The sequence below is a fragment of the Didymella exigua genome (genome assembly GCF_010094145.1).
Source record: "Didymella exigua CBS 183.55 unplaced genomic scaffold M421scaffold_30, whole genome shotgun sequence".
NCBI classification, from domain to species: Eukaryota; Fungi; Ascomycota; class Dothideomycetes; order Pleosporales; family Didymellaceae; genus Didymella; species Didymella exigua.
In genome coordinates this window covers 292,459-314,874 of record NW_022984804.1, presented here as the reverse complement: position 1 = coordinate 314,874, position 22,416 = coordinate 292,459, and the positions used below count along the sequence as shown (strand labels likewise).

Below are 22,416 nucleotides of genomic sequence, written 5' to 3'. Positions count from 1 at the left end.
TATTATAGACAAGGATGTGTACAACTTTAATAAGTCTAGCTTCCTAATAGGCAAGATCTTATTACAGCTAGTAGTAACAGGCTTAGAGAAGCCTAGGAAGTAGAAGAAGATCTAACCTAGTAATTGTAAGTAGGTTACCCTAGTACAAGGCGTTAGGTTAACAGGGAAGGTTATCCTACTATTCCTTATCCTTACAGGCAAGGTTCTTATCTCTAACTAGTTTACTAAGGACCTCCTACAGGACTAGGTTATTAATGTTAGTCCTACTAGCTAGACTAACAATAATCTAGCGCTTGCCTGGCTCCACCACTTTGATACGCATGCGAAGCTAGTTGGGGTCTACTAGCTACTTATTATTGACAGCCATGAGAGCCACTGCTTAGTGGCTTTCCAAGATCTCTGCAGAGAGAAGAAGATAATCACTCTCTGTATGCCCCCGCACTCATCGCACCTGTTGCAGCCACTTGACGTTGCCTGCTTCTTGCCACTAAAGCGCCTGTATGGCGACAAGGTTTCGGCCTTGGCACGCAGTCGCATCCACTATATTAACAAGGAAACCTTCCTACTAGCCTTTAAATCAGCGTTTAGTAAGGCGTTTACTAGAGAGAACGTTCGCGCAGGCTTTAGAGGTGCTAGGCTAGTCCCACACAACCTAGAGGTGGTGTTATTAAAGCTTAATGTGCGCCTACGCACGCTAACGCCACCAAAACCCAGCAACGTCGCCTAGGAGCTAAAGACACCACGCACTACTCACGAAGTAGAGGAGCAGTTAACTCTAATTTAAAAGCAGATTTAAATCTATTAAGGGTCTCTAGCAAGTTTGTTAGATGAGCAGGTTAAATAGTTAGTAAAGGGCGCTCAGCAGATAGCTTATAATATAGTGTTAATGCAGGAGGAAATAGGCCACCTTTGAGACGCTGTAGAAGCGTCTACAAAGCGCAAGACCTGTAAGCAACAATATATACGCGCAGAGGAGACCCTTATAGTTAGTAAAGTAGCTAACTTAATTACTAAAAAGGAGGGTAGGGGTTATAGTAAGGGCAAGACACCTGTAAAGAGGGTGCGCGTTAGACAACGCTGTAGGCGTTGCAGTGAGATTAGACATAGTTCCTGCACTTGCAAGGTAGATTGATTGATTGATTGATTAGTTTAACGTCCTGTGTGAGTCTAAGACTATATAGGACGAGAGCAGTGAGGCTGCTCTAGTAATTTACAAGTTTTTTCTGTGTAAGGGAATAGTATATATAGGTTTGTAGACATATAGTAAGAGCCTGTGCTCTAGTTATAAACAAAGGAAATTAGTTGTCTGTTGTTTGCTGTAGGTACTACTTGCGTGTGCCTACTTTAGTTTCTTGAATAAAAGCTAGTGTAGCTTAGATTCCCCTGTTTGTGTCTAGGAGAAGGGACATTGTAAGTCTTGTCTCCTGTAGGCTGCTCTTTATTTTCTTTCTTGCTTCTCTGTAGTTTCTACAGCTAAGTAGTAGGTGTTGAGGTGTTTGTGTATATCCACAGCTGCATTTAGAGCTTTCTGTTTTTTGTATATTATATAGATATGCTTTATTGTATCCATGTCCCAGCTTTAGCTGGTAGTATGCGCTTGCAATTTCTCTTCTAGTGTTTTTTAGCAGTGTTATCTTGCTTGTTGGTTTTAGCAAGAATCTTGCTGCGTAGGTGCTAGGATTTCTAAGCTTTGCTTTTGTGGAGTAGGCTTAGAGTTTCTGTTGCCACTCTTGTCTTGCAATAGCTTTAATCCTAATACCTGTCATTGCAAGACTTGTAGTATTAGATACTGGTTGCTGTTTTGTAGCTTGTTTTGCCAAGACGTCTGCTTTTTCGTTTCCTGTAATATCTAGGTGTCCTGGGGTCCAGTGTAGGCTAATTATTGCGCCTTTGCTGTTGATTGCCTTTGCTGCGTTTGTGCAGCGGATTTGCCAAGCTTGTCCAGTTTGCAAGGTAGAAATAGAGGACGCAGATGATAGTAAAGCTTCTAAATAATACTATCTAGGCCTGCAAACAATTATTTATTTGTGTTGTGTTGTGATATAGCGCTGCGCAGGCGTTCTGTTGTTGAAAGTGCGGCGCTCGGTTGGGTGCGGCGCTCGCTTGTGAAACACGTTATCTAAGAATCTAAATATACTATTCCTGTACACAGCAAAACTTATGAATTACTATAGTAGCCTAACTACTCGTGTCCTATATAGTCTTAGACTTACACAGGACGTTAAACTAATCAATTAATCAATCAATCATTCACACTTGATCAACGATCAGAGGCTGCTTAGCTTCTACAGACAATTGTCTGCTTCATTTGAGGGCTTTTTCGCGTTCTTGTGTTAAAACGTTACAACTTGTGTGAAGTTGGGTGTAGTCTTGGCGAAAGTGAGCGGCTCGCTTGTGGAGTACGTTAACAGTCTTATTACTAACATCAATAAGCATGTTTTTACTTTAGCACAGGTATCAAGCCAGCTGGCCGAAAACCCCAGTTATCGCTAGGAGCTAGCGCTGGGGTCTATATTACAGTGTTGTGTCTAGAACTTTCAAGCTGTTTCTACACCTCAAAGCTCCCTTTTTTTGGCTGTTGTGCAGTCCCTTCCTAGCGAACTGTGGTTGTGGTCTTGACTGCACTCACTTTAAGGGCTGACAGCTAGGGCCTGCAGTTCAAGTTATTGCATACCTCAAATTGGCATTAGCGGCGAGACGACAAACGACAGTGGCGAAAAAGTCATTGAGCAAGGCCTTTGCTACTATGAAACCGTCAGCAGCAGTGCAGGAGCAGACCCAATCTGGAACAAAGTAAGCGGCGTGCACAGCCACGTAACGAATTCTCAGATTACAGGACCCAAAGTGCTGGAGAATAGTTTATGTTCTTGCGAGAGCTTAGAATCAGGACCAGTTCAGGACACAGGTTAATAAAGGCTGATGGTGATGGTATCGCGCGGGTTATTATGTTCTTGGTGCTTATGATGCAGACCTCAGTTCTATCAGAGTGGTGCATGGACAAGATAACCTATGGGCACACAGGATGGCGGCAATAGAGCAACATGTGGGCACGCGATAACGGGACTGGGTTCAACCTTAGCAGCAAAGCTATACCGCTGTCTGACAAGGGAGACTGACTCATAATCAAGACTTTAGGTGGTGGAGGCTGTGGTAAGAATATGAGCCCCTGATACTGTACTGTGGTATCTAGCATAAGTAGTATAGGTATGGAAGAAAGTGGGTAGTACTTAGGTTCAACGTATCAAAAACTTGAAAGCGTCCTATAGGGCAGGAAGGTGAATAGTCAGCATTTAAGCGTTTCCTATCAGCACTAACAGAGAGGAACACACCTTGAGTTCGCAGTCCTTTCCCCTAGACGCCGTTTCCCACATGCACTACTTATGCCGGTTACCACAGTACAGAGTGGGTCAGCTTCACCCAATTACTACAAGGTTCGAGGGCAACTGTGAAGAACGGAGTGCCTGACGCTCATGCATGCTAGACCCTCTAGTACCAACGTCACTTTAGCCCGTCAGACCTGCTATGGAAAGCATACTTTGTCATCTTTGAAAGAGATAGCCTTTTCCAGTAGTAGTACTATTCGTCTACTAGCAACAACCTTAGACCGCTGTTACTAGCTGTCACAGGTCTTGCTCAGCATTTGACCGATGCCGTATCTTCTCTCTTGCTTGATTATTCTTTGGCACGGAAGTCATTTCTCCGTTAGCGCCTCGAGCGGGATCTCGGTGTCGGATGTTGTCGGAGGATCGCGGAAAGCGCGACCAGGACAGCCAACGTTGAGGCAAGCAACCGCAATTATCATGAACCTAGAGGAAATCAGTCTAAAGTCAGTGTGATTGGTAGTGCGGCCCACTTACACCGACTCGAACGCAATGAAGGTGCCTTCGTCTCGGAATGCAGGTGCGAAGTATCCAGCCTTCAGCTCGTAGATGCGGAAGATGCATCGAACCAAGATCAGGATCGTAGCCGCACCGAGCCACATGATCATCATCTTCAGCGCCCTCTCCATCCTTAGACCACTCTTCCTGTGTGACGTCCTCAGCGCCCAAAGATAGTCCGAAGTCAGACCGATGAAGAGCACAAGGGTAATTACTTGAAAGATCAGACCAGCTTTCGATACGTCGACGCCGAGTTTTGTACCATCAACTGTATCAGCGCCGGCCGATAAGGCGCCACCGGTTCCCTGAAGGACAAGAGAAATGATGTCGCAAGGAATGAAGGTGAAAGTTATGAAGCGTGGATTGAACCGGGAGACTGATCGATTGCTGTGCGTTATACTGAATGAGAGGATCAGTAAAGCTCCGAGAAAATGGATATCAGCAGCTGCAATAATGGACTTACACCCTCGTGAGCTGGATATAAATTGCGGCGCAGAAGAAGACTGGAGCTACGGTGATCGGCACTGCTTGAGGTCAGTCTCATGTGAGCTTGGGCTGTATGTCGCGCTCTATCAGTTGCTTACCAAGGTTCACTAGGAAGGCGTTGAAGTCGAAAGGGTTATGATGCAGCATGATTCGACCAACGTAACCTGCAAGCTCAAGGCCGCAGCCAGCCACCATTGACGCCATGTAAACCCAAGCCTTGTAGCGGAAACCTTGGGCAACATGAGTCATCATTAGAAGACCGAACGCCGCAAGGAATGTCGCGTTCGCAGGGACGTTGGGCAGGTATCGGAAGACGCTCCATTCGAGCTTGCAGAGATCGAGCGTGCAGTTTGCCATGGGACCGAAAGGAATCGGCTCGAAATCGTTAGTCGCCATTGTTATCGTGGATTAGACCGTGATATGAGACGAGCTGTCGAGACCGCGGGCGAACAGCTCGCGCTTTTGGACCTTTGTAGACGTTAAGTGAATGTAAAGAAGATGCGTCAAAAGCCACCGGCGGTCTGCTCGGTCCGCCAGTCCATTGCGCTTGCTTACTCTTTTTGGAAGCTGTCGCGAGCGCACCTATAACAAGTAGGCAGAGTCGCCCACGGTTCACACATCATCCCTTCATTGCATTGCCCTCGATATTCATTGTCTTGATGTCGTGCAACGGCCCACAGGTGCGAGTTGGTGTACTAGCCACTTTGAGGAGACCGGATCGCTATTGGTTGAACTATGCGGGAGCTCAAAACAGCGTCGGCGCGGCGCATGGCGTCAAAGTTCCACACGTAAAGCTGAAAAGCGCGCGCACCTTCCTCGTACCGGAAACCTGAGGCGCCGCCGGTAGTGACAAGCCTTCAAGGCGAGAGCTTGTCATGACTGTGGCTCACCACTAGCATACAACCGGGATAATCGCGCATGCCAATGACAAGCAACCAACAGTGGCTCCAAAGACAATTGAAGAGAGGAGTATGGTCCGACGATGGTGATCCACCTGGCTGCAGCTGGATCCGATTTGTATATAAGGCGACTGAACCTTCTCAATTCTGAGCGACTTTGTCACAAAATCAATCGTGTCTCGGCGTACAACATGAAGACACAAGTTTTGCTCAACACCTTCCTGGCGCCCGTCGTTGCAGGCACGCAGGTCGCCAACTTTAACGTATCGGCTAGCATTGCTGCACAGTACGGTTGCAATGACACCTGCTATGAAGCCTTCAGCGCTGGAATTGCTCGAGATTTTGCGGAATTCGGCGCCGTATACGACGTAGACTTCTATGCGACCGCGAAGAACTTTTCAAGTTCAGCACCAGGCGATATCCTCAAATTCGAGCCCATCAACTCGAAGGATCTGACAGGAAGCGTTCCTCCAGGCATCTCCGCCTACCGAATTCAATACACCTCGGTGGACCTCTCTGGCAACAACGTACCGGCAACTGGCTTCGTCGTTTTCCCCTATGCCAATCGAAAGAATAGTCATTTCTACCGCACAGTGGCGTGGGCGCACGGCACTTCAGGCGTTTTCAGAGGCTGCGCACCTTCTGCGATGCCTGATCTCTATGAATACGACAGCTGGGCTTTGTTGGTCGAGAGGGGTTATGCAGTCATCGCTACCGACTATGCTGGCTTGGGCAACAACTACACTGGTCACCCATACTCAGCTTTGTCAGCCCATGCAAACGATGTGTTTTACTCCGTAGCAGCCTCCCGCAAGATCTGGGGCGCCTCATTGACCAAGGATTGGATGAGTGTCGGTCACTCTGAGGGTGGAGGCGCTGTCTGGTCGCTTGCCGAAAGTCCTTTGGTGCGCGACGGCTCAAACATGGCTGGTAACTACCTGGGAACTGTCGCCCAAGCTCCAGGTGTCTTCCAAGGTCAAACAGCTCTTGCAGCTACAGAAGCAGCCGAACTCTCTTCGTCGTCTGACCTGAGCTCATCCACCGGTGTGCTCGGCGAGCTCGGTTGGGCGGTCATTGGTCTCCAGAATCTGTACCCAAATGAGACCTTCAACTGGTTAGACTCTACGTATAGACAGCGTTTGGAGCTCGCAAGAAGGGCGCAGGCTTGTTACGACTCAATGGAGGCTATTGCAACTGGCCTAAATATCGAGGAGATCATTGATCTCTCTGACCCCAAAGTAGCGATGCAAGCCTTGCGAGTCATCGGTATCATCGACGAGCTGTCCGCTGTAGGTGGAAACAAGAGCTATCAGCCGTTACTTGTTGTCCAAGGCCTTGAAGACACATCCGTTTCGCCTGAGGTCACCGAGTACGCTTGGAACGCGACTTGCGAAGTCGGCAGCGAGGTGCATCTGCAGCTGTACCCTGGTCTCGAACACGACCCGGTGATTCCAGCTTCAGCGCCATATTTCCTGCAGTGGATGGACGATCGATTTGACGGTGTGGAAACCACCGGAAAATGCTCTAAGCTGACCGTGAAGCCTTTCGATGCGGCCAATTTCTATGCGCCAGTGGACGAAGACTGAAGGAAATCCCGTTGGACCTCGCTTGGTTGAAATCAAATCTGGGAACTTAATCAGCGCCTTACGATTCTTGTGTTGGTGTCTACCGCAGTCACTCTTTGGAAACCCTCCCATGGATGTGGTGCCATTAAGCAGTAGTACGAAGTTCAGCGTGTCCAACTGGAAGTAGTACGGAAACCTGCAGTCACAGTTTACGGCAGCAGGCAACAGGAAGCAACGGTAATAAAGTGAGCTGTAGCCGTAGCAGGAAAAAGCTGTGGGTTGATCTGTAGTACGGCAGTACTACGTTAAAGTTTAGTGTTAGTTAGAGAATATTCAAATTCACGCGTCTAAATATGTAGGATGTTTTACAGTTGTGTAACGTTATTTCATAATGATATCGTAAGACCTCGTGGCTAAAGCTGCTCTATGTGATAGTTCGCATAGTGCTGTGCAATACAGTGGTTAATAAAAGGGCCCTAGTAGTTTTACAAGTTTAAATCTCCTTTGTGAAATTATTTTGCTTCATTTGCCTATTGTTATATTTTAGCACTGTGTGACAAATACCACCGTAGCAACGCTTATGGACCCTACAGCCACATGATTTCGTAATTTCAGGAAGCTACGGTTACTTATTTGAGCCGTAGGTTACGGCAATTGACCTTTGCAGTAGCTGTATACCTCCCGTTCGACACGCTGAGTCGTCGTCGTCGAAGTTTCGTCCTGAGCTGCTGGTTTTGTGCATCGCCGATCTTTGCAAAGGTCCCAATATGGTGTTTTTGATCATACAATGAGCGAACACCTGCATGATCAATGATGATATTTGCTACAACATTGCTTAGCATTCAAGTATGGTCTTCAGCTATAGCTTCTCTATGACCATCAGCCTTCAGTCTCAACGCTTCCGCAGCGCTTTGCCTCCACCTCATTCCATTATTCATGATCCAGACCACAGCACCAATCAGCAGAACATATACCAGCCCGATGAACGTGAAAGCCCAACCCGGATTAATAGCTCTACACATGGGAATGATAGCTGCGGATCCTCCTGCGCTCATCAAGCACCTGACAAAGTTGATCGCTGCTGTAGCTGCAGCAGGCTTGTCGCGGTGCAGATCAACAAGTAATCCGTTTGTGATGTTGAATGCAGTCGATATGCCGAACCCAGTAATGAAAAGTGCAATCTCTGGGCCAGCTAGGTGTGTCTGAAACTTGACTGTCCAGCCGAATATAATCAGGCCCAGAACACCAATAATGTGGCCTGGGAGCACAATCTCGAGCTTCACCCTCTCGATCGGGAAGTGGGTCAAGTCCTGTTGCTTGCCCTTTGAGATGGGCATGTTCAGCCGTGCAGCATGGCGCCGGAAGTTCCAGTCAACAACGTGGCCCATGGTCAGAGATGAAACGAGAGAGCCAATGCCATTAGCGATGTAGCACAGTCCTATGTCGAGTTCGTTGAGATTGTAAGCTGCCTTGAAAAGGTCCGGTATCGACGTTGTGGTTACCATCATGCCTGTGAAAAAGAAGCCATTGTACAACAGGATGATGCAGGACTCTTTCTCACACAAAATTCGGAAGGTTGCGAGCGGGTTCAGCGAGACTTTGGCCTTGGCAGGCGTCGCATCCGCAGCTCCATGATCGGCGGGGTACGATTGTTTAGCAAGCTTGCGCCGCTGATACCAACTGATGACAGACTGGCTGATGCCTCGCGCCGGTATGGATCCATTACCAACCACATTTCTGCATGTCTCTGGGAAAAGAAAGACGAAGATGACGAGCAGTACTCCGGAAAAGATTGCCAGGAACCAGAAGATTGATCGCCACCCCAGGTATTGTGCTAAGATTCCACCAATTGTAGGTCCAAATGCCGGGCCACACAGAATGCCTGCGCCAGCGTAGCCCATGTATTTCCCTCGCTCAGCCGAGGTCGATATGTCGGACACAATGGCGAAAGCAAGAGCGATGGCCGCACTGCACCCAACGGCTTGAACCATACGTAGGATCAGCAACGCAACATAGTTGGTCTGGAGTGCCAGTCCGATGTTGGCAACGATGTAGATGACGTAACAGACGATGAATGATAGCCTCCTACCACTGGTATCGGACATGGCTCCAATGATAGCTGGAGCAATTCCTTGTGCAATCTGGTTGGTCAGCTTTGAACGATGTCCTGGCCGGTGTCAAACTTACCATGTAGGTAGTGATAGATATGTTAGCTTTGGTGGGTGTGATATCCAGAACGTCTGTCAGCACATTGAGCGCGGGGAGCATTGTGGTAGCGCCAAACGGTGAGATTAGTGCTGAGATGGAGACCAGGAAGATGATCCATGTTTTCATTCGTGAACTGAACACTGAATAAGGTGGTCCTGACACCTGCCGCTGGATGGCTGCCCGTGGTCCATTCTTCTCGATGTCTACCTCTGGCGATGCATCTCTTGCAACATCTGGCGCTTTCGTATCTGCAGACACATACATTGATCTGGACTCACTCATGGTGGTGGCAGCCCATGACATAGGGTGGTCACACGACCGTTGGGATCGTCGAAGTTGAGGTGACGAATCGGTCGACTCTGAATTCCTAAGTCCTGGGGCGTGCGCAACTTTAAACGAATGCCTACTGGAGCTCACAGAGCGCAAAGCTAGTAGCGCAAAGTGGAGATGTGTGTCTTGCAGCTGTGCGCTTGCGCCACCTGGATATATGCTCGGGAATGATGTCGTCGAATGTTGCAGTAATTAAGCTTCATGGCTGATGCATCTTTGACAGTGCTGCTGTCTCAACGCCAATCAGGAGCAACGGATGGGTAAATAGCTTCCGCAAAACGCATGAGAGTGCAGTAGCTGCCTCGTCGAAAAGGAAGGTGCAGGCCGTGATCCGGAAATAAATTTAGTCACCGGACCGAGATCGGCATCTATCTAAGGAAAATAACTTCCGAGCTGCACAGTAACGTTGTTGCAGGTTCAATATCGATGTCTAGACAAGCACATTGGCGTCTTGCCGGCTATCTCAAGTGGGCCCACGCAAAGTACTTGGCTGCATACTCATCTCTTTGCGATCTGACCGGGGGGAGCCATAGACTGGCTATGGCTGAACACTGCCACCTGGATCGCCCTCCAAACCGATGATGTTGGCTTTCAGAAGAAGAAAGCAGCTTGAGCTACACGACAAGACACTGAGAGCTGAGTCCCGGGGCCAAAAGACAGATGGTGGTCGACTCCAACTTGTTCGGAGACCTTCCAAGCTCTCAGTCATCCCAGGCTACGTCATCACTCTTGCCTTTTTCGAAAGCGACGATGGGTGACGTTCACTTCCCCAACTTCTTGGCAGCTGACGACCTTTAATAATTCGAACACACCTGGCTCGCAACTACTCCACACTCCTGGGCATCGACTTCATAAGGATCCCGCCGATAATGCCGTTGTTCCTGTGTCAATCCTGTCCGCGCCACTGGCCTCGGAAACGGAACGGCTCAGGCGGAATCTAGTCGACAACAAGCTTTCTAAGAGAGCACCATAACGTAATAGACCATCTGCTACCTTCACCCACGTCTTTTGCATTTGGCTCGGCTTCTCAGACAAAGCTACACCATGCGTCATCAAGACCAGCACGCAACATGCCAAGCGCAGAGGCTGATGGTTCGGGAAGAGGCTCTTCTGGGCCGGCGGCAAAAGCTGCATTTTGCTGCGCGGACCTGTCATTGACGAATAGTGGACGACGCCCTCATTCTTGGCTACTTGATTATACAGACTATGTGCATCCCGGCACGCGTCATCGTTAGAAACTTGGGTTCACGGCCATGTTCCTGTTTCTTGTCACGACAACTTCCGAGCCGTATCAGCAACCGCACAGCTTCGACAACTTTAGCGACTACCAGTCTTCTCGAGATTACCAAAGCCTCTTCTTTTATCAGCACACGCCAATTTCACGCTCCAAACCACACAATGGGTCCTCTACCAGGCGTACAAACTGTCTCCAAGCATAAGGACAAAGTGCGCATGCTCGTCCTTGAGACCGATGAGACCCATCCAGACACCCAGAAAGAGGTGGGCGGCTTCGGCGAAGTTTTCAACAATCTCTTCACCAAGGCGGGAGACGATCATGATCCGCAGCTGGGCATCGAGACCATGATGCAGTACATTGTCGAGCCTGATGGTGGCGAGGTTCCCGGGCCAAACGATATTCCAGAGGACCTGCATGCAATTCTCATTACCGGCAGCGAGTGGGATGCGCATGGCGACGATGAGTGGATTCACAAGCTGATGGATTTCATCAAGTGTGAGTTCTCACACCAATCTGGGCGTCTCGAAGCGTCCCAGCGCTCATTGAAAGAAGATCGAAGCTGACATGTCTCCTAGACATCTGGACGCACCGCCCCGACATCAAATTCACCGGCATATGTTTCGGGCACCAGATTCTCTGCCGCGCGCTAGGCTCGACCGTCGAGCCCGAAGCGAACGGCGAATGGGAGCTGTCGCACACGGAGCTCGAGCTCTCCGAAGTGGGTAGGAAGCTGTTCAGAACGCAGAACGCCAAGATCCGTCTGCACCAGATGCACCTCGATCACGTTGTCAACGCGCCGAGTCCTGAGACGACGGATCTGCTGGAGAAGGGGACGAAGGTGCATGTCTGGGGTGGGAGCGATCATACACAGGTGCAGGGCGTGTACATCCAGAAGAGGCTGTTTACCAGCCAAGGGCACATGGAGTTTAACGAGCGCTATGTCAAGCGGCAGCTGGAGATGCGCGTCGATGCCGGCAGTGTGGAGAAGAACGACGCCGACGAGGCGGCGGAGAGGGCGGACTGGATGCACGACGGGCTCGTTATGGCGAAGGCTGTGCTCCGCTTCTTCCACGGCGACGATGACAAGTCAGAGTTCAAGTAGAGAGCGGAAGTGCGAGAGCTAGACATTGACCTAGGGCTACGAAGTAATGACATGTATCACCACTAGAGATATGCACTTGACCATGGCTGTTTTTCGGTCGAGCCAGCAAGTGACTCTGCAGCACACGTAGGGCACTCTCATGATAGTGCCTAAGCACTGCAGTCAATGTCCACCTGGCCCTTCATCTTCAGCTCCTCGGCAGCATGCGGCGCCTCGGCCTTCTTGCCTTTGCTCTCCTTCCCCGTCAGCACATCCGTGAAGAGCTTGCGGCAGGCCTCGATACACTCCTCGCTGATCTGATAGTGCACGACGAAGCGCCCTCCTCTTGTGCGAACACCGTACTTGTTGGCTGTCTCGATGAAGTGATCGACGTCGATTGCGTGCGCCTCGAGGTTCAGCCACACCATGTTCGAGTCCACAGGGTAGTCCAGCTGGCCGCCCAGATCGGTCCAGAGCTTCTGTATCCGCCTCGCCTTGTCGTGGGACTCTGCGAGCTTGCCGCCAAGGAACGTCTCCTCGACTGCGACGCGGGCTGGTGCGGCGACCACGCCCGCCTGGCGCAGGCCGCCGCCGATGGACTTCCTGACCCAGCGACTGCGCTTGATGAAGGCCTTGGTGCCGACGATGATGCTGCCGATCGGCGCGCCGAGGCCCTTGCTGAAGCACAGCGACAGACTGTCCATCTCGGCGCAGAAGTCCTTGAGGGTCCCTGCGCCCGCGGCTACGGCCTCCCACAGTCGTGCGCCGTCCATGTGCATTATGATGTCATTCTCGCGGGCCCAGGCAGCGATGCGACGAACTTCGGACAGCGGCATGATGGCGCCGTTCAGCGTATTCTCGAGCGATATGACGCGGGTCGGGCAGGCGTGCACATCGTCGCTGATGACGGCGTACTTCCTGACTTCCTCGAGGGTCATGTACGTCCCGTTCTTGGCGTCGACCGTCTGCGTGAACGCCTGTGACAGCGAGGCGACGCCACCGGCTTCGTACTGGATGATGTGCGAGCGCCGGTCGCAGAGGATGGCGTGCGGCGGGGCGGCGAGGTGCGAGCGCAGGGCGACCTGGTTGCCCATGCTACCGGAGAGGACGAGGAGGGCGTCTTCCTTGCCGGTAAGGTCGGCTATAAATTTCTCGAGGCCGAGCGTGGTCGGATCTTCCATGGAGACATCGTCGAGCAGAGAGCACTCCTGGATCGCCCTCAGCATGGAGAGCGTCGGCGTTGTGTGCACGTCGGAGCGGAAGTCAAACGCCGCGGGGTTGCGCTCATTGCCCCAGGCGGAGCCGACCTGCTTCTCGCCACTATTCCCAGCAGGCGCCTTGCTCTTGGCGGTGTATTGGTCGAAGGCCGACATGACGAGGCGTGTCGGCGATGTGTGAAGCCCGCGGCCTGGTGCGAAGGTGGGGCGAGTGCGGGTGCAGGAGACAGCCGCGCTGCGGTCAGCTGCTCGGCCGGGTGTTGCTGGGAACGTGTGAGGTCAATCGCACAGTCTGTGGCCGGCACCACGTACTGGAAAGCCGAGCGAGCGGGTTTAAGCGTAGCCGCGGCATTATGGAGAGAATACTGCGTGTCGAGTCTGCTTGTCCACGCAGGGCACCTTCGACGTTGGACCGCCGCGGACAAGCGCCACCAGCCGCTCCAGGGCGGCGCTATGTATTGCGGACTTGGCATGGAATACACTATGCAGTGCTCATCATCCTACACATTGCTCTCTGTGTGTCCATCGTGCGTCGTTGCAACCCTCTCTTTCACCTCGAGGTTCACTGGCCGCGCCTGCCCACTGTAATGATTCCACACTGCTCAGCGAGCTCCTTCTTCGTCTTGTCCTTCCTCTTTTCCTACCATTTCCACGTGCGCGGCGTCTGACTTTCTCGTCCAGCGTCTCTTCTGAGCCTTCTCGAGCAGCTGTAGCCGTCTGCGAACAGCGACTTTCCTCAACCTCAAAGCAGCTCTCATATGCTTCTCCATCTCTTTTGCGAGCTCCAAGTGCTCCAATAATCTTGTTCTTAGGGTGAGTGCCTTCAAGCAGGTCGGAGGGTGCTATGGGGGAATAGTAGTGGTTCTGTGCTCTCTACACTTCTGTCATGCGTTTACAAGCATAGATAAGATAATCAGGTCTATGGGATTGGCTGTCTCTGTCTCACTTGCATATACAGTAGCCAAGAACAAAGTGGCTTGAGCAGGCTGAATGGTGGAAGAGCTATGCCGACCTATCACAGAGGTGCCTTGTCGTGCCTTCGTCACACATCAACCACAGCAATATTGATCGAACAAAACGAATAGTGTTTCCAGCTTTCTACCTACCGACCCAAACGGCGACCCAGCAACACTGATGATCCACAAGCAACCAGAGCCAATGGCGTCGAACATTCCTCTGTCGCGGGCCTCCATACTTCCCGAAGCTTCTCCTTTCTCAGCCTCGCCTCATGTGCGGCCGAGGCATGAGCAGATTGCTGCCAACTCGGCATCGCCCTCGAGAGGTCCCGAGTACCGAGCCATGGACAAAGCGATGTTGGTGTTTGGTGCTGGAACTAGGACATGCATCGGAAAGCATGCAAGTACTCCTGCCTGTTGGTACTCGATTTGTTTTGATGCTAATACCTCACCGCAGCTTTCGAACGCTGAGATGTACAAGGTGATGCCGGAGATTGTCCGCCGCTTCTCTGTCCGAATGGCTCTTGATCAGCCTTGGACGACTCGCGACGCCGTCTTCATCATGCTGAGCAATGCCACATGCAAACTAACGCGAAGGTTTCAAGAGTGATACGGTGCGTATAAGCTGCAAGTCTGTGTACAAGTCTCCAGAATTGGAAAGCATAAAACACGAGAATGTTACGACATCAGCTTCATTACGGCAGCCTGTAACTGCATTGGGTATTACGCTAAACTAACATCTAGTTCTTGAGAACGTACCTGTACCTGGGCAGGCCCTTCTCGAAATCAACAATAACCTGGTTGGCCTCGCTCATAGGCCTAACCTGGACCCAGGCCTGGAGATTGGTCTTCTTAGCCAACTCCAGCATATCGCGGATGTGCTGCCTGGTACCGATCAGAGAACCAGCAATCTTGAGGTTCTTAAAGATCAAGCCCATGGGGCTGAAGCTGGGGAGCGGGTCGTCAGGGGCACCGAGCTGGACAAATGTGCCGTTCACATCGAGGAGGTTGAGGTACTGGTCGAGAGGGAAGGAACCGGAGATGGTGGAGATGATCAGATCGAGACCGTTGGCGTTTTTGGTGGCCCAATCGGGGTCCTCGCCAGTAGCTATGAAGCGGTCCGCGCCAAGCTTGATGGCGTCCTCCTTCTTGGAGGAAGAGCGGGAGATTGCGACGACCTCGTCGGCACCGAGGGCCTTTGCGAAGAGAAGGGCGAAGTGACCAAGGCCACCGACACCGACAACACCGACGCGCTTGCCGGGGCCAGCACCGTAGGAGACGAGGGGGTTGTAGACGGTGACACCGCCGCACATGAGAGGCGCAGCGAACTCAGAAGGAAGGCCCTCAGGGATAGGAATGGCGAAGGAGGCGGGTCCTCGCCATGCCTTAGCGTAGCCACCGTACGACTTGTCGCCGTTGAGGTGCTTGCCGTTGTAGGTCATGGTAAGTTTGTTGCAGTTGGACTCCTGCTTCATCTTGCAGGGGCGACAGCCCTCGCAGCACTCAGACTGGGCACCAACACCGACGCGGTCGCCAACCTTCAGGTCCTTGACATCTTTTCCGACCTTGGTGACATGGCCAATGATCTCGTGTCCGACGACAAGAGGGTAGTCAGAAGGACCCCAACCAGAGCGGAGGGTGTGAATGTCGGAACCGCAGACACCGCAATGAGAGATCTCCATCTCAATGTCGGTCTCCTCGAAGACCTTAGGCTCGAAGTTGCCCCACTTCATGTTGCCATCGGCGGCAGAGGGGTCGTAGGCGACCCAGCCGTTGAACTCGGGAGTGGAAGACATGTTGTGAGTGTGTGATGGATTGGTATTCTGGAGAATTTTGCAAAGAGCTGGCGACCCCCCTATGTACCTCCGTACTCTGTCCCAAGTATCCTGAACATTCTTCGAGCTCCACGCTTTGGATTTGTCAGGCATGGTCGTTGCGCTGTCGCAAAATCGTGAAGTTTTTGTGCTTCGCCGATCGCTCGCCGTGGACCAGGGCCCGCTATCATGACTTCACAATAGCTCATGAGGGCAGGTGCGCTGTGCCGTCATTATCGCCAGGTACCGAAATCGTTAGCACCGAGTCCGATCCGAGAAGGAAATTCTTCTGGACTTTGGAGTGGAGATAAACGTTGAGGCGAAAGAAGATCAATCGGGCCGCACAACGTGTGAAAGACCCACTCTTTCTGCGTGCCACACTCGACGCAAGGTTTAGCTCCCGTGCAAGGTAGAACTTGACATCATTCGAAAGTGCCAGATGTAGATACCGAGACGTCGTGATTTTCACTCCAGATCTGTCTCTATTTTCGATATGGTCATGCCTAAAGCAGCTCGTACCACTGCCGAAGGCAACACAGGCCGTGATAGTCCGACTAGTTCCTTATGCGGTGAGTGAGTGTGAGTACTTGTTGTAATCGTTCTGAAACGTGCAAGCAATCGAGGCTCCGGTGAATGCCGCATCTTCTCTGGTGACTCGTTCTTGGATTGGTCCAAACTGTGTCCATGCAGAAGGAGGCATTGCTGGACTGAGGCCATACTCCATAGTATTGATTTGCGTTGAATATAGATACAGACTGCTCCCGCGTCCTGAGGATTGTAGCCCAATTGAGGTTCCAACAAGATAAAATCACCATGGGAAGGCCGTATTGCCGCAACTTGTCCGCTGTTGATGGTCTAGAACAGAATGCTGCCGTCGCAACATCCCACAATCGAGCCAAGCTGAACCGAGTCGCCTGCGGCCAGCCACCAAAATGTGACCAGCAACGCAGAAGGAGAAAAGATCCAGGTTACCGGGGTTTTTTTTTTCAGTGTTGTAGACCACAGACGAGGTCGAAGCCGACTTCATTTCGACTCTCTGCGAAAGATCGATGCCGTGCGAGGTTTGTAGTTCATCCCAAAATTCTGTTTTGTAGATTTCCGAGGTATGGGGTGACATGCGGAGAGGTCGATGCTGTTTGGCGTTGGCGAGGAAGTCCCCACAGGCAATGGCGGACTTACGAGGGTGGTGAGTGTATAAGTCACAACTGCTGATTCACTCGAGAATGCTTGAGATCCACTTGATGCCTTTTTTCAGGGCGATAGCGATCTCATCGTCCTCCTGCCAGCAAAATTTGAGCTGGTAGAGGTCGACATTGGGTGGCTTTGCGCCAGTCGACGTTATCCTTGCAAGGATATCGCGCTCCTGGTCGAACAAGATGACCTTCAGCACGCTCTCATCGGAGATGAGCTTGCAAAGCGTTGACCATTCTGACTTCGATACACCTCGGGTCGCGAGGATGGGAACGTTGTTTTCGTACTGGCAGACGATGGGCATCTCGACAACAACGCCGCGTTGAGCGGAAATCAGGTGGAGCTTTAGCTTGCGCTCTCCGAATCCGTGTGTGGAGCCGTAGAGTGCCTGCCATAGTCCCTTGTAGTGGGAGAGGCGCATGTGGGCGACCAATTCGGTGGTCATGATGGGCAGAGATTCGATAATGGAACAAATGTAAGTTGCTGGAAGTCTGCAGGTGAGTGCTTGCGACTTAAGTCTCGTCTTATCTACAGCAATATCTCCTACCACCTGACCTGGTGACGATATCTCCCCCATTAAGAGGCTCGACTCCCGATCTGCTAGGTAAATTGGTATTACGGTCTAGCGTGATGAAGTCTTGGTGTTGGGCAATTGACCGCTATTCCAGGGTAAGTGGGTCCCGGCACATTTCTCATTGGAGAATCGATCGATCGTCAGGTACGACAGTGTCCATGAACTTGCTTTGAAGACGGCGTTGTCAACAGCAACACGCTGGCGGCAACTGCGCATATGCTGCGGCTACAAACGCATGAAGCAAGTCAAGCGGAAAGAGAATTTGCACCAACCAGATCTACCGTTCAACGACTTCGGCAGACATCATGATAAAGCGTGACGCTGTTCGTGAGGCTGGTGCTCGAGGCTCTGGGCCTTCAACGTGGCCAACGTGCCTCACGGATCGGAAACGCGAAAGTGACACGTCTGTGCCTTTGTCAGCACCGGTCGGACACCAACGTGTGCTGTTTGGGTGTCCGAAATAGCCCATCGAGATAATATTACGGGTACCAGCGACCGAGGCAGAGGCGGCTGCTGACATGGAGGAGTAGAGTGGAGGTGGGGAGACGTGGCAGAGGGTGAGACGGACACTTGCGCGCTATCCCGATAGAGGCTAGCTCTTGACTTCGGACCACGTGACCAATCCTCTCCGTCGATGTCCTGATTCCTCGATGTCCGCAGACGCCTTGCGAGCAAAATTCCTTATGGCAGCCCATTGTTCGCACACCTGCCGAACAAATGGAGGCAGATGATGTTCTGTCAGGCTCAGGCGCTCTCCATTGCCCGAACGGGCACACACAGCATGCCACCCCACATCTGCCTCGAGTTTGTGCAACGAGCTTCGTCCTTCAGCACTCACCGGCGAACGCTCCTCGCAGCGTCGATGCGCGCACGACGCAAGCGCAAGACGCGACGAAAGGCTGAATTATCCCCTCAGCTGAAGGGTGCACGGTGACGTGGCGCTTTCTGGCCCCCAGAATATGCAGCGATACTCCGCCTCCATGCAGAGCCGCAGGCGCCTGAAAAGTCGTTCCACCCGCGAACGGTTCGCTCCATCCCTCCCGGTTCCGAGCTTTTGCACTGTTGGTGAAGCTCCTGCGAGACGAAAGCTATCGCAAGCAACGCTTCCCTTTCATTGACCGACCCGTGCTCTTCGGCCCCTTCGGGATTTTGCTGAAATGGCGCCGACACTTGAAAAGCTGAAGCGTATTACGAGAGAATTCTCGCGGAATGGCAAGAATCCAGCGTACCCAAGTAAACAGAGTGCTACCCCAAGCCTTCAATCAGGCTCGACGCCACCAGAGCCCGAACTTGTCGGAGGATGGCTGTGTGCTGAAGGTAGGGTATCAGTATTGCTGTAGCCGAGCATCGCTCATCGTCCTGTAGGTTCTTATCGAAAATACATCGAGGCCCTCAGCAAAACCAATCCTGGCCTGACGACTGCGGATCCAAACAACGTGGACAATCCGTTGGGTTCTGGAAATGCGACAGTCGTGTTGTTGGAGGCACCTGCGGGTGGTCGACCGAACTTCATATCCAAGAAATTCGACAACTGCACACAACTCCAAGAACATTTTGGTACTGAACCACGTCGCTCAGGGTGTCGAAGGATATACATCATGGAGGGCTTGGCTCGCGACTACGTGGCAACGATAGGTGGTCACTTTTACATGGAACCTACGTTCTGGCTGCGGCAAGAGAGGACGTGCGTCTGGAGCACTGACTTCACGCCTGTCAGCGACGCACTATCCCAGCCAAGCCTGTTGAATCCCGAGAGAAGCTTCCACGTGCAGTACTGCGAGTTGAGGGAATTCAACAAGGCAGTGGAGTCTCGTCCCTTCTTCTGCAAACGGACCGGGAGACATGTGGGAATGACTGCTCCACGTCAGGGCGCCGACACCACCACAGTCATCCTGCGACGTAAAGTCAGCTGGTGGAGTGCTGATCGTAGTGAGGATGACAAAGGATGGGACGGTAGGGCTTTTCACGTCTAAATATGATACACGCACTGACACCACCACAGTCGTCATTCTCTGTGACCCCCAGCTCGACAAGCTTAAGCCTGACCCTAAGGAATATATCATACCACAAAATAAAGGCCCACATCACCCGAAACCGCCAAGTGAGAAGCCATGCGCGACTGAGAAATTGGAGGACAAGGACAAACTATGCAATACCCCGTTCCAAGGAGGATACATTGACTTCGTTCCCCCCGCTCCTGTCGTTGATGGTCAAATTCCGAAAATGTCGCAGCATCCGCATCACTCCATGCTTCGTGATCTTGTGTACTATCACGAGACGAATGCCCACAGGTTAGAGGAGGACAAGGAATGGGAGAAGCCGGTCACGTCGGCTTTCTTCTTGAAGAAGATTGTCGCTGCGCACGAGCTGCAGCTCACCGACTACATCAAGTCCGTCCTGCCCTCACTCGAACTCAAGCTCACAACGGGCTGGGTTGAGGAGAAGGAGCAGTGGAAGGGTCTCCAGACCATATCTCGACGTTGCGGAAACTACCGCGATGACATTGAAGACACACTCTTGAGCCTCGGCTTTCCACTCGACGTCCCCAGAGAATTCAAGCGACGTACCTGGGAGAATTGCGAGATTGATTACCAATATGCCTACTTCCGGATGAAGACGTTGAAGGAACGAGCCGACAACCTCATGACATCCATGACTGGTCTCGCCAGCATCGCAGGCAACCACCAAAATCTCGAGGAAGCTAAACGCCTCAAGCGTCTAAACTTGCTAGCTCTGTTGTTCATCCCCCTAGCGTACACGAGTAGCTTGTTCAGCATGCAAGATGAATACGCGCCAAACAAGCCGCAGTTCTGGGTGTACTGGGTCTGTGCCTTGGGCGTGGTCATGTTCACGTCTGTGGTTACCTGGGTGCTTGATCGAGCACTCAATGATGCAGCAGAATGGTCGTTGGCGAATTTCAAGATCTGGTTTCCATGGGGCAAGAACGACTCCCAGACAAGACTCAACAAGACAAAAACTGGTATTTGGGGGCCAACCAGAAGAGAGACAAGATGAACGCTCGAGCATGAAACAATGACTCCTTATAACGGTTCGCAGCATTGACTCGGGCATCGTATGCGCATAACATTTCCTCGATCATCGTAGCGTTAAATTGCATCCTACACACGGCATGCCTACCCGCCTATCACGCTGCATATGTTTTGCATTAAGTCTTGTTGTATAGAGTACTGAACGATGAATGCCACTGCTCCAGTATTTCTGCTAAGAATTCTGTATGGTGGCATTCGTAGAAGAGCCTGCACACCTCGATCGATCAGGCTAGTAGGTACGCGAAGCACAGCCACTTGCTTGATAAGCACATCTCCCTCAAGGAAAGCACAGCGTTTTGACGACGACTCAGCCCTTTCCCATAGCCAAGCTGCCATCAATCGGTGCCGCCTTCTGTTCGGAACGCGGCAAGACTATTCCAGCCTTCGACGATTGCGACGGCCGTCTGACCCCGCTGCTTGACCATCAAGCCCATCACTGTACAGGAACCCTGCCAGAAAGGCCTGAACTTCAGCAGCCCATGTCAACACAACATGGACACACAACATCATCGTTTGTGTACAAACCCTTGGCGCCAGGCCAGATCCGGCTTATGATTCCGACGGGCGATAAAGATGGTCTGTCGTGGACGATGCAAGTGGTCTATCTGCACGATGGGGTCGATTCCGAGGCACTTTTGTATGTTTGGGCGCCGCGGGACTAGTCTTGCCCGATAATTTGCAATGAGCAGAGGCACTATATTCACCTGAACTTGTACACGGCACTACCCTAGCGCTAGAAGCATCGGAGTTGGACCAGTCTCTCACGACTCTGACGATCAAGCGATATGGATCTGGACCGGGACTCACGCTGCGGAGTCAGCATATTCCTGGCAACCGAACTGAATAGATGCATCGTGTATGGTCCAGGACGACGTAGAAGAGAAAATCGCTCATATTCTGTTAATGAACCATGTCCACTGCAGAGCTAGCACAGTCTGGTGTTGGCTTGGCATCGCCAAAGATCAAGACTCCGTGCAAGACGGTATCGATTTGCTTCCCACTCTTGTACACGCAGTGGACCATGCATCGAGTGGAATCTGCGACCTTGATAGCCAAAGTTTCGACTATGTCCAGAATGCTGGGTCCAGCACTTGGCAAGCGCTGCATCACCTCCTCAGTGACGAATGGTGCCCTCGAGTGTGGATCACCTAAGAGTTTGTGCTAGCCAGCAAAGTCACCTTCCTCTGCGGTCAGCACACGGCGTCGAAAGACTTGATGTACCAAAGTACACATCGTATTTGTAGGCTTACACACGTTTTCCCCAAAGGCAGCGTAGATTCTTTGTAGACACTTTGCATGGAACCATGCTCGCCAATGCCGGGTTGCTGGTAGGAAATCTGCGCCAGGTAGACACGTCGAGCCAGAAAGGGCCACTGAAGCTAGCAAACATCATGCTAGAGCACCAATAACTGTGAAGTGTTTTCCCCGAGGAGATGGGCACGTCACAAAAGCAGCAAGGAGGCACGTATCTCAGGCAGTCTATCTTTCTACCCTCGATCTGCTAAGCCTCTCAAGGTAGCCTAGCATGAGCAAAGAAGCTTGAATCTCTAGCATCCTGTGGGAGGGCCAGAGAGAGGGTCAGAAGTGAACACCCCTGCCGTAAGTCTTCTGCTCTGGACAGTTCGCACTACTTATGAGGGAGCAGAGCAAAATTGAATAGGCGTAGAGTAGGGACGACTTTGTTTGGTAGTGAATGTGTTGGAAGACAAAGAGACTGTGACGCACCACACTCGAAAGACGTGTATTAGCGCGCCGTTCAGGTACTTCGGCATCGAATGGAGGGACTGCAGATGCGCGAATGAACTCGGTATCGAGGGAGGGCATGATCAGGAGCTATGCGATAAGGCCGCGAGTGATTATCAGGGGCAGGAAGGCGGTGGGAGGGGGAGGGGGAGCGTTGGGCGGAACGCTGGGTGAAGTGGACTGTTAC

General features: G+C 51.8%; 9 protein-coding genes across 9 annotated transcripts; 4 read left to right on the top strand and 5 right to left on the bottom strand.

Annotated features, from left to right (window-relative positions):
• Positions 1 to 3,442: 3,442 nt before the first annotated feature.
• M421DRAFT_260231 (parasitic phase-specific protein PSP-1) lies at positions 3,443 to 5,053 on the bottom strand. Its single transcript, XM_033588684.1, has 4 exons — positions 4,463 to 5,053; positions 4,342 to 4,402; positions 3,858 to 4,277; positions 3,443 to 3,806 (listed from the first exon to the last, which is right to left on the bottom strand). Exons 1-4 carry the CDS (start codon positions 4,758 to 4,760, stop codon positions 3,692 to 3,694), a joined length of 894 nt encoding a protein of 297 aa, XP_033445626.1. The 5' UTR covers positions 4,761 to 5,053; the 3' UTR covers positions 3,443 to 3,691.
• Positions 5,054 to 5,164: 111 nt separating this feature from the next.
• M421DRAFT_423932 (alpha/beta-hydrolase) lies at positions 5,165 to 7,251 on the top strand. Its single transcript, XM_033593606.1, has one exon. It carries the CDS (start codon positions 5,455 to 5,457, stop codon positions 6,847 to 6,849), a length of 1,395 nt encoding a protein of 464 aa, XP_033445625.1. The 5' UTR covers positions 5,165 to 5,454; the 3' UTR covers positions 6,850 to 7,251.
• Positions 7,252 to 7,629: 378 nt separating this feature from the next.
• On the bottom strand, positions 7,630 to 9,478 carry M421DRAFT_423931 (MFS general substrate transporter). The gene is made up of 2 exons (XM_033593605.1): positions 9,016 to 9,478; positions 7,630 to 8,969 (listed from the first exon to the last, which is right to left on the bottom strand). The coding sequence occupies exons 1-2, from the start codon at positions 9,316 to 9,318 to the stop codon at positions 7,671 to 7,673; spliced, it is 1,602 nt and encodes a 533-aa protein (XP_033445624.1). The 5' UTR covers positions 9,319 to 9,478; the 3' UTR covers positions 7,630 to 7,670.
• Positions 9,479 to 10,764: 1,286 nt separating this feature from the next.
• On the top strand, positions 10,765 to 11,705 carry M421DRAFT_70281 (class I glutamine amidotransferase-like protein; the record flags this gene model as incomplete). The annotated part of the gene is made up of 2 exons (XM_033596693.1): positions 10,765 to 11,098; positions 11,179 to 11,705. The coding sequence occupies 2 exons, from the start codon at positions 10,765 to 10,767 to the stop codon at positions 11,703 to 11,705; spliced, it is 861 nt and encodes a 286-aa protein (XP_033445623.1).
• A 149-nt stretch (positions 11,706 to 11,854) lies between these two features.
• Positions 11,855 to 13,057, bottom strand: M421DRAFT_8042 (uncharacterized protein; the record flags this gene model as incomplete). The annotated part of the gene is made up of 1 exon (XM_033597514.1): positions 11,855 to 13,057. The coding sequence occupies one exon, from the start codon at positions 13,055 to 13,057 to the stop codon at positions 11,855 to 11,857; it is 1,203 nt and encodes a 400-aa protein (XP_033445622.1).
• Positions 13,058 to 13,206: 149 nt separating this feature from the next.
• On the top strand, positions 13,207 to 14,393 carry M421DRAFT_260143 (uncharacterized protein). Its single transcript, XM_033588683.1, has 4 exons — positions 13,207 to 13,485; positions 13,583 to 13,714; positions 14,048 to 14,257; positions 14,315 to 14,393. Exons 1-4 carry the CDS (start codon positions 13,355 to 13,357, stop codon positions 14,340 to 14,342), a joined length of 501 nt encoding a protein of 166 aa, XP_033445621.1. The 5' UTR covers positions 13,207 to 13,354; the 3' UTR covers positions 14,343 to 14,393.
• Positions 14,394 to 14,597: 204 nt separating this feature from the next.
• Positions 14,598 to 15,653, bottom strand: M421DRAFT_70219 (cinnamyl alcohol dehydrogenase; the record flags this gene model as incomplete). Its single annotated transcript, XM_033596685.1, has 1 exon — positions 14,598 to 15,653. One exon carries the CDS (start codon positions 15,651 to 15,653, stop codon positions 14,598 to 14,600), a length of 1,056 nt encoding a protein of 351 aa, XP_033445620.1.
• Positions 15,654 to 16,884: 1,231 nt separating this feature from the next.
• Positions 16,885 to 17,307, bottom strand: M421DRAFT_70295 (uncharacterized protein; the record flags this gene model as incomplete). The annotated part of the gene is made up of 1 exon (XM_033596695.1): positions 16,885 to 17,307. One exon carries the CDS (start codon positions 17,305 to 17,307, stop codon positions 16,885 to 16,887), a length of 423 nt encoding a protein of 140 aa, XP_033445619.1.
• A 1,286-nt stretch (positions 17,308 to 18,593) lies between these two features.
• M421DRAFT_8039 (uncharacterized protein) lies at positions 18,594 to 20,451 on the top strand (the record flags this gene model as incomplete). The annotated part of the gene is made up of 3 exons (XM_033597513.1): positions 18,594 to 18,753; positions 18,802 to 19,389; positions 19,439 to 20,451. 3 exons carry the CDS (start codon positions 18,594 to 18,596, stop codon positions 20,449 to 20,451), a joined length of 1,761 nt encoding a protein of 586 aa, XP_033445618.1.
• Between the last annotated feature and the right edge of the window lie 1,965 nt (positions 20,452 to 22,416).

Bases quoted from the DNA above. Each gene is read 5' to 3' on its own strand.
- M421DRAFT_260231 (XM_033588684.1), bottom strand. From the start codon at position 4,760: ATGGCGACTAACGATTTCGAGCCGATTCCTTTCGGTCCCATGGCAAAC. The intron at 4,403-4,462 runs GTAAGCAACTGA...GACCTCAAGCAG, and splicing joins CGCCTTCCTAGTGAACCTTG to TGCCGATCACCGTAGCTCCA. The intron at 3,807-3,857 runs GTAAGTGGGCCG...GATTTCCTCTAG, and splicing joins TTCATTGCGTTCGAGTCGGT to GTTCATGATAATTGCGGTTG.
- M421DRAFT_423932 (XM_033593606.1), top strand. From the start codon at position 5,455: ATGAAGACACAAGTTTTGCTCAACACCTTCCTGGCGCCCGTCGTTGCA.
- M421DRAFT_423931 (XM_033593605.1), bottom strand. From the start codon at position 9,318: ATGAGTGAGTCCAGATCAATGTATGTGTCTGCAGATACGAAAGCGCCA. The intron at 8,970-9,015 runs GTAAGTTTGACA...CTGACCAACCAG, and splicing joins TATCTATCACTACCTACATG to ATTGCACAAGGAATTGCTCC.
- M421DRAFT_260143 (XM_033588683.1), top strand. From the start codon at position 13,355: ATGTATTGCGGACTTGGCATGGAATACACTATGCAGTGCTCATCATCC. The intron at 13,715-14,047 runs GTGAGTGCCTTC...ATGATCCACAAG, and splicing joins CCAATAATCTTGTTCTTAGG to CAACCAGAGCCAATGGCGTC. The intron at 14,258-14,314 runs GCAAGTACTCCT...ACCTCACCGCAG, and splicing joins GGACATGCATCGGAAAGCAT to CTTTCGAACGCTGAGATGTA.